We start from the raw sequence: 8,317 nt of genomic DNA on the forward strand, positions 1-8,317 counted from the left end.
AATCAAAGGCTCCTCCCTAATTATCTCATTATTGTCGACTAGTTTTGGGAAAGAAGCAAACTAATAAAATACCCTGGAGTTCAGCAGTATTGGGTGGTTGACAGTTTTGCTTTCGTTTTGAAATTGTCAGTTGTGGATATTCCCTTGATACCTCCTCTCTTGGCCAGCTCTAAGGGCACGTCAAGACTAATATCCCTTTTCAAAGAAATTTATATTTCTCAATTTTTCAGATTACCTTTGACAGACAATCTGTTGGTAAAATTGTCAGTTAAAGAGCTTTTTCCTCAGCTTCCCTTACTCCCCGAAGTCCATATTTCTCTGTGTCACAAAAACTAATCGTATCTCTTGCAGCTAAGATAGTGTCTACCGTGACCTAGCATCTCGATATTTCTGCACGTTTTGCAATTGAGTCGACTCTATATCGTTGTGCTGTAAGTCGACTATATTGTCCTTTGATCAAGTCCGGTATATAACTCCATTTGCATTGTCCTACTAAGGCGCACTGTCACTCTAGAACCACAACGATGATCTCACATTCGGATAAATAAGTCCGTTTATGTAGTTAAACCCGAACTTTAATCCAAGATTGAAGCCGGGTCATGCCCTCACACATGTGGTTGGGCGGGCCGTTGCAATTTTGAATTGCCGGCAACTGAAAAAAAAAAAAAAATCAAAATCAAAATCTCTCTCTAGCACGCTTCCTCAAAGGGACCGTTCCACTTAAATCCCAAAAAGCCTCAAGCCTCAACATTACCATTATCGACTGGCTGGACCAAATGTTTAGTTGACAGCTTTACCCAATCTTCTGTAGGTTATCTATATATATTTTTTTAATTTACTTTTTATCTTTTGCGCGGTATTTTCTTCCCCTTCATACATGTTTTTTCTTGTGATAAGTCGTTACAATCTATTTGCTTTTCATTCCCCACACAACTTCAACGATACGTTATCTGGCGCGAAACACATTCCTACCTAGAAGAGACAGCATTCCGATACAACAGAGAAAGGAAAGAATATAGAGATCACTCGTACGTTCGAAGAGCAATCAAAAGGAACGGTTCGTAATCCTCCATCTCTACTCCCCTGCATACTGCCCCTCCACACTCTCCCCACCTCACTTCAACCGCCAGTCGCCACCGAACCTCTCAATCTCTACGGTGCGGGCCTCATCCAGCGACACTCTCCCCGCATTCAGAATTGCAGTAGTGGCGATCGTATTCTTAAGCGTCGGTAGGCCTCGCTCATCTAGCTCATCGAGCGTCACACGTCCCTCGTTCAGGGCATTTACGGCGTCGATAAATTTCTCGATGCTGATATAGCCGTAGCCCGTCTGACCACCGAAGTTGCCTTCTTCGTCGGGGGCATACCGCATGTAAAATCTAGGGAACAGTTAGTTTGGACAGGAAATGATATTGATAGATTGGCAGGTGAGGGGTTATCTGAAATTTCGCTATGTGGACAGTTTGTTTTGTCGAGATGTTGTGGAATGTTTATGGAAAGGTTTGTTGATTGGAAGCGGTAGATTTTTCAGGCGGGAATGACAAGATGTCGACTTACGGATTTATCCAGGCAATATTCCCCTTGTTGTCATCTGTTACATCATAGCCGCGCTTGGCCTGGTCGATGCGGATTTCACCCTTCGAGCCCATCCCTAAAGATCCCGGTCGTGTCATTTCGGTCTCATGAGCTGCAAGCTACCATCGCCAACGCATGCTTTAAGGGAAAAGGAAAAACTAGGAACGGCGAAACGGCAAACGGCCCGACTTCTACCTACATTGAAAATACTGATTCGAATGCACCCCGGCACTCTGCGGTGCCGTCCAGCTCGCCGTATAAACCCCTGTGGCAATCTTTCCCGGCTCATTCTTCTTCTTCCATTCGACCAGCAACGTAATCGTATCCTCCGTCTCTGGCGCACAACCTAACTCCACCGCGACCCCCTTAGACGCCATCGCCGTCACCTTCACCGGCGTATAATCCGGCGCCATACTCTCGCTGATATCCACGTGGTGCGAATTCAAATAATACGAGATGTCACTATCGCGGCCCGCCCAGGCCTTGAACGTTTCCAGCTGGCTCTTTGGCTGGCTCATGTAACTGTAGAAGTAGTTGAAGTCGCCTAGCGTGCGGGCTTTGGCACGCGCATCCGAATAGGCTGGGTCGAAGCGCTTGTGATGCTCGATGAAGACGAAGACGCCATGTTTGCGTGCTTCGGAGAGCAGGTGGAGATGGTCTGTGAGTAGCTTTGTGGCGGGCTTGGTAATGAGGACATGGATTTTGCGTTGGATGGCGTAGAGGGCTATGGGGTAGTGGGTGGAATCTGGGGTGAAGATTGTAATTGCGGAGCCAGGAGGAAGGGCATCGACGGCGGTTTTATAGGCCGTTGGGTCGACTTGGTCGTCTGCTGGGAAGGATTGGAAGGAGACGTCGAGGTTGTTGTAGACGTGAGAGATGTTTTGGAGGAGATATTCTTCTGTTAAATAGGTTTTAATAATATGTATTGGGTCGTGTGTGTGTGAACTCTGAGGGAAACAAACTCACTGATAGCCGGAAACTTGGAACCGGACACGCCCACCATGCTCAAGTTGCCTACTTTACCTCTCCTCCGCAAATCGAACAATGTCAGGCCCACGACGCCGACTTTCTTGTCTGAACTGGATGGACCACCACCCACGAAGCCGGTGGTGTATTCTCCTGTTCCTACCTGCAGATACAATATGCGGTCAGAAAGGCTTTTCTAATCCAAATCGTTCTCCGAGATTATTATGACGAGAATATTATGGGGGAAAGCTCTCACCATCAAAACGTCTGGAGGAGCCATATTGAATGTGCTTAGAAAACACAGATGCTCAGCGGGGAATATGGTACTTCTTCAAACACTTTCCGTATAGCGATCGATTGAGGTGGTACAAGGGAGTATGAGAAGGAGTGAGAAACCAAGAGGAAGGAGGATTACCGGAAGACATAGTAAGCTGGATATATAGATAGCACCGGAGGTATAATACAGATTGGATGGATCATATAACTCTCAAGGGGCCGCCCGCCGGTATGCGGAGAAACTAGACAAATCCGTCTAATGTTTGGATGCGACGACACAAAGAAGAAGAGGATTCGACTCCGAACAATGGAATAACTTACCAGTCAGGAGTTAATTAACTAACTTAACAATTAGCATAACGTTACTAATGTTAATAACTAGCTCCATGCACAACTGTAGCCATGCTGCCCCATTTCCCTCTACAATCCCGTCCTGACTCCGGCCGGCTTAGATGGATGGATCGTTGATGCCTCGGAAGGTCTCACGGCGGCAACACACATACATACAATGCATACATGCATACATACATACATACATACATACATACATACATACATGCATGCATGCACGCACGATCCAAACTTATATATCAAATGTAAGGTGTGGATCGCAGCACGCTGTTCAACAGCCGTCATCGTGAATATCCTGTCATCATCGAGAGCAAGCAGCGTGTGTAATACACCTGACCACGGAACTCTACCGCGTATGGAAGCTGTGGGTTAGTTAACTTAGTTACTCGTTCGCAGCATCCGCAACCCGTAGTTTTTGGGGTGAGTCTCACAACTAGGGTGGTGGGAAGACTGGGCAGTTGGGGCTGTCTACAAAGGCGATGGGTAGTGGTTTTGGGTATCCTACGTGCCAGAATGAGCAGTGAGGGGGATGCATGTGAGGAGGATGTTGGAGTTGGCAGCGGAGAAGTGGATTTGAGGGGAGGATTCTGTTAGGTTATAAAGTGTTTTGAGAGAATGGGCTGTTGTACCTGAAAGACTCTGGGTGTTTATTAATTTTTGATAGTGAACTAACTACCGCTGTTAAGCTTGACATGAGAAAGACTGCCCTCTTTTTTATTCGCCTTTTCCCAACCGCTTTCTCCTTTTTGGCCTGTTGCCCACCGAGGCAGGGAGCGAAGAAGAAACAAAGCGCATGCATGTGCCTGTAGTCTCTTAATACCTCCTCCAGCTTAGCACGTTGGATTTTAGGCTTCGGTTGCAGGAAGTCAATTATCTACCACAGGCAAACCCTACACCAGCAATTTTCTTCAAAAGATATCACACCGTCAGAATTTCCTGACTGGCCGCCTGAATGTTTTGTAAATATTATCCTTACGGGGCGGGTATAAATGGATATGTACATAACACTTTGGCACGGGTAAATACATTTTTCTGTTTTCGCTGATGTGATCGTGCAAGTAGGGATCCCTGGTTATGGCCCAAGGTGTGTGTGTGTGTGTGTGTGTGTGTGTGTGTGTGTGTGTGTCACGCTGTGGTTGTGACGGAGCGGAGGTGCATGAGGTCATACAAAACATTGCGAGAGACCAACTTCGAACCTTGGTCAGGGGGGTATGGGTGGATAGGGACAAAGAACAGCATGGAGTCCAAGCACTGGATCATCGGATGGATCAGATGGATCAGATAGGGATCTCTGCAGATACCTATCATCTTTTTCCCCCCACCGCATCTCTCCCCTGTCAACATCCAATAGCGCATAAGTTATCTGTTATTAACTGTTTCATTCGTGGCTTGATCGTCTCTCAACTTTTTCTTTTCTCCTGGCGAAACTTTCCTCGTTAATTATAAGCCAAGGCCATTGTGCTATCTAAGGTTCTGATAGGCCCACTTCCCGCCACCGTCTTTCCACATACAGCTAGCGTGAAAAATCTGCCAGGCGAATTGGCCTGAAACAGACTAGCGGCCGAGAACTTCCCACCAATCGTGGCCCGGCGACGGCCAAACGAAGTTCCGCGGATCTTGAAACAAGGCAACCTCAGCATTTCTCGGGGCTCCCATTGGCTGACTGAGACACCGCCAACCACCAGAGCAAACAGAGCAAACAGAGCAAACAGACTTTTACAGGAGGATTTTCTCCTTTTTTTTTTTTTTTTTTTTTTTTCCCTCCCTCTTGGGATCTTCAACAACAACCTCTCACATCTACTAAACACCTGCTTCACCCCACTTCCTCTCTCTTCCTTTTGTGATCTTCTCCTTTTTCTCTCTTTGGCTGCCGTGATTTTCGTTTCTTTCGTCGATTTTTCCTCTTCCCTTCTAACCTATCACCGGTTTACTTCAATCGTTCTCTTCTTCCGTTTTGATAGGCCAGCTGGCTAGCTAGTTCCTCCCTGGTCCCGTTCTAAGGGCCGCCTCCTGTCTGCACTATCAGCTGCACTATCTGCATCCCCTTATTTTAACGGTACCAGTCAGTAACAGCTGCAGATCGGCAGAATGCCTTTTCTCCAGTTTTTCACAAACCTTCTATTCAAATTCTTTTTGCCCCCCCCTCCCTTCGGTTAGGTCTGGCTACCGTTCCTTAAATTCTTGTGCGAACTTCTTCTCGGTTATGGAAAACTCTTCTCCGGAAGTTTTATTTTTTTATGGTTATGCATATGTAAATAAATACTTTTCTTACCGACCAAATTTAATTAAGGGGTTTTCTCTATGGTCACCAGTTCAAAATTCGGTCCTTGATAAAACGGCGGGTGAATCGACGGGCTGGCTGTTTTATCCTCAAAAGGTCCGATCCCCCACCATGGCTCCCAATACACCAAACACAGCCCGCTCAATCCGTCGACGACCGTCTCTACTTTCCAGCTTTCGTCCTCGCACTGCTGGAGCCGATATTCCCGTTCCACCATTACCCTCACGTCCGCATACTGGTGTATGGATTCCTCACAAGGATGGAAGTCATCGTGATTTGATGGCCCTTTTCTCCCACGAGACAGGAGCATATGACTTGGGCGGTGTGCAACAGCAGCAACAACAGCCACAACCGGAGCCACAGCAACAGCAACAGCAACAGCACCAGCACCAACCCAAACAACAGATCCAACGACATCCTGAATCTCTTGAACAACCGGACCTTCTTGATCCAGAGGATACTAACGCTTACTCACACATAAAAACAAGACATCGTCCCAGCAAGAGTTTCTCCAGCCTGCGTCACGGGGTCTACGAACTCAGGGCTGTTGCACGCCGCCTATCTCTGACGGTCCGCAACAAATCTTCAAGATATAACCTGTCAAGAGCCATGGAAGGGAACGATGATGGCAATGTATCCGATGACTATAAATCTGCCGATTCAGGAGCTGCCATGGGCTGCTGGGGTGCCAGTCGTGCAACCCATCGTCCGTCTCTCGGTAGCCTCAATGCGCTGGGCCGCTACTGTACACCACCATCATCAGTTCCCTGCGTGACAGATGCGATCCCGGGGAGCGGCTCGGAACCGCCAATCCTTCCCGATGACCTTTCACGCGGTGCCGCGGCACGAGCTGCTGCTGCTGCCCAGAATGAGATGATTAAGGTTTGTCGTATGGGTTCACGGGGGGATTCGAAGATATTCGACTCGGATACAGCCCTAATTGAGGAGGCAGATGTTGCTGGAGAGGACTCGGAGAGCGGCATTGATGTTGATCTGCAAGATCATGTCGATGTCTCAGAAGTTGATGACTTGGATGTTGTGCGCAAAGGTAATGGTTCTTCACCTGTTTACCTCTCTGCAGAGTTGGCTACTCTGATGCTAATTACAATCTGTCATAGACCCAATGGATTATCTGCCTGCCGAACTCATGGCGCATATCCTTTCCTTCCTTGACGCTGACTCGCTCAGCCAAGCAGAATTGGTCTCCCATGCATGGCACGACCAGGCTGTCTCTCACCATGTCTGGAGAGAAGTTTTCCGTCGCGAGTACCGGGGCCGGCCTCAGACTGGGAAAATGACGAATGGACAATCCAAATCCATGGGATTGGGACGCTCTCTACCCAACCAGGATTGGAAGAAGATGTTTGCTGTTCGTCGGATGTTGGAGGCTCGCTGGAAAGAGGGCAAGGCTGCTGCGATTTACCTGCATGGACATAAGGATAGTGTTTACTGTGTTCAATTCGACGAGTATGTCCCCCTACTGTTTGTTCTCTTTCATGTGCCTTATTCTAACCAGACCTAGAAACAAAATCATCACCGGCTCCCGCGACCGCACCATTCGCGTCTGGGACGCACACTATCCATGGCCCTGCCTCAAAATCATCGGAGCACCCCCCGACCCTAAATCCCCTCTTACCCTAGGTCCCCTCGTAATCGATCCACCCGACGACCCCATCGCCCGAACCCCCTTCATCAGCATCTGCCCGCCAGCCCGCTCATCCCCGGACCTCGTAATTCCCACCTCCGACACCTCCGACTACCACCGCGCCTCAATCCTCTGCCTCCAATTCGATGACGAAATACTCGTCACTGGCTCCTCAGACTACACCTGCATTGTTTGGGATATCAAAAACGACTATAAAGCCCTCCGCCGTCTGGTGGGACATCAAGCTGGCGTCCTAGACGTCTGCTTCGATGATAAATATATCATCTCCTGCTCGAAGGATACTACCATCTGCGTCTGGGATAGGAAGACAGGTGAGCTCGTCAAGAGACTGCTTGGACACAGGGGCCCCGTCAACGCCGTCCAGCTGCGCGGGGACCTAATCGTTTCTGCCAGCGGCGACGGCGTCGCCAAGCTCTGGAATATCACCTCAGGCCTCTGTATCCGTGAATTCCCCAGTCGGGACCGGGGCCTAGCCTGCGTCGAATTCTCCGAAGACGCACGCACGATCCTTGCAGGCGGCAATGACCAGGTAATCTACCAATTCGACGCGAACACGGGTGAGCTGGTGAATGAGCTGAAAGGGCATACTGGACTGGTGCGGTCGCTGCATATGGATTCTTCGAACGGGCGGATTGTGAGCGGCAGCTACGATATGAGCGTTAAGGTATTTGATAGTAAGAGTGGGGAGATGCGGATTGATTTACCCGGGTGGACGACGAGTTGGATGCTGAGTGCGAAGTCGGACTATAGGAGGATTGTGGCGACCAGTCAGGATTCTAGGACTGTTATTATGGATTTCGGGTATGGGATTGATGGGATTGAGTTGCTTGAGGAGTAAGGGGTGGTTGGAGTTTGGTCTTTCCTGCTTAAAGTTTTGGCGAGAGCCGTGGTGTCTTGTAAGGGAGTTCTGCTTCTGTTCCCTATGTGCCTCTTTTACTCCTCGTCTTCGTCCTCGTCCTCTTTAACCCAACCCTTTTCTTTCCTGGTTAATTTTACTTTCTTGGGCATATGTATTTCTTCTTTTCCTTTTTATTTCTCTCGTCTTATATTTTTCACTGATTTTCCCTTGCGGTCTGCCCTCTGATCTTTGTTATTGATTTCGATTTTTACCTTTTCTCTCCTTTTTATTTGATTTCTTTTTTCTGCTTTCTTTTGAAGTTGGCTCTTCCTCTCCAACTTCCACTACACATATTGTCCAAGCG

At 48.3% G+C, this 8,317-nt stretch overlaps 2 protein-coding genes across 2 annotated transcripts; one reads left to right on the plus strand and one right to left on the minus strand.

Moving 5' to 3' along the window:
• Positions 1-1,114: 1,114 nt before the first annotated feature.
• PADG_00948 (uncharacterized protein) lies at positions 1,115-2,821 on the minus strand (the record flags this gene model as incomplete). The annotated part of the gene is made up of 5 exons (XM_010758252.1): positions 1,115-1,379; positions 1,558-1,651; positions 1,775-2,473; positions 2,542-2,704; positions 2,798-2,821. The coding sequence occupies 5 exons, from the start codon at positions 2,819-2,821 to the stop codon at positions 1,115-1,117; spliced, it is 1,245 nt and encodes a 414-aa protein (XP_010756554.1).
• A 2,739-nt stretch (positions 2,822-5,560) lies between these two features.
• Positions 5,561-7,953, plus strand: PADG_00949 (uncharacterized protein; the record flags this gene model as incomplete). The annotated part of the gene is made up of 3 exons (XM_010757754.1): positions 5,561-6,497; positions 6,568-6,916; positions 6,972-7,953. The coding sequence occupies 3 exons, from the start codon at positions 5,561-5,563 to the stop codon at positions 7,951-7,953; spliced, it is 2,268 nt and encodes a 755-aa protein (XP_010756056.1).
• Between the last annotated feature and the right edge of the window lie 364 nt (positions 7,954-8,317).

Source organism: Paracoccidioides brasiliensis (assembly GCF_000150735.1).
Source record: "Paracoccidioides brasiliensis Pb18 unplaced genomic scaffold supercont2.1, whole genome shotgun sequence".
Classification (NCBI taxonomy): domain Eukaryota; kingdom Fungi; phylum Ascomycota; class Eurotiomycetes; order Onygenales; family Ajellomycetaceae; genus Paracoccidioides; species Paracoccidioides brasiliensis.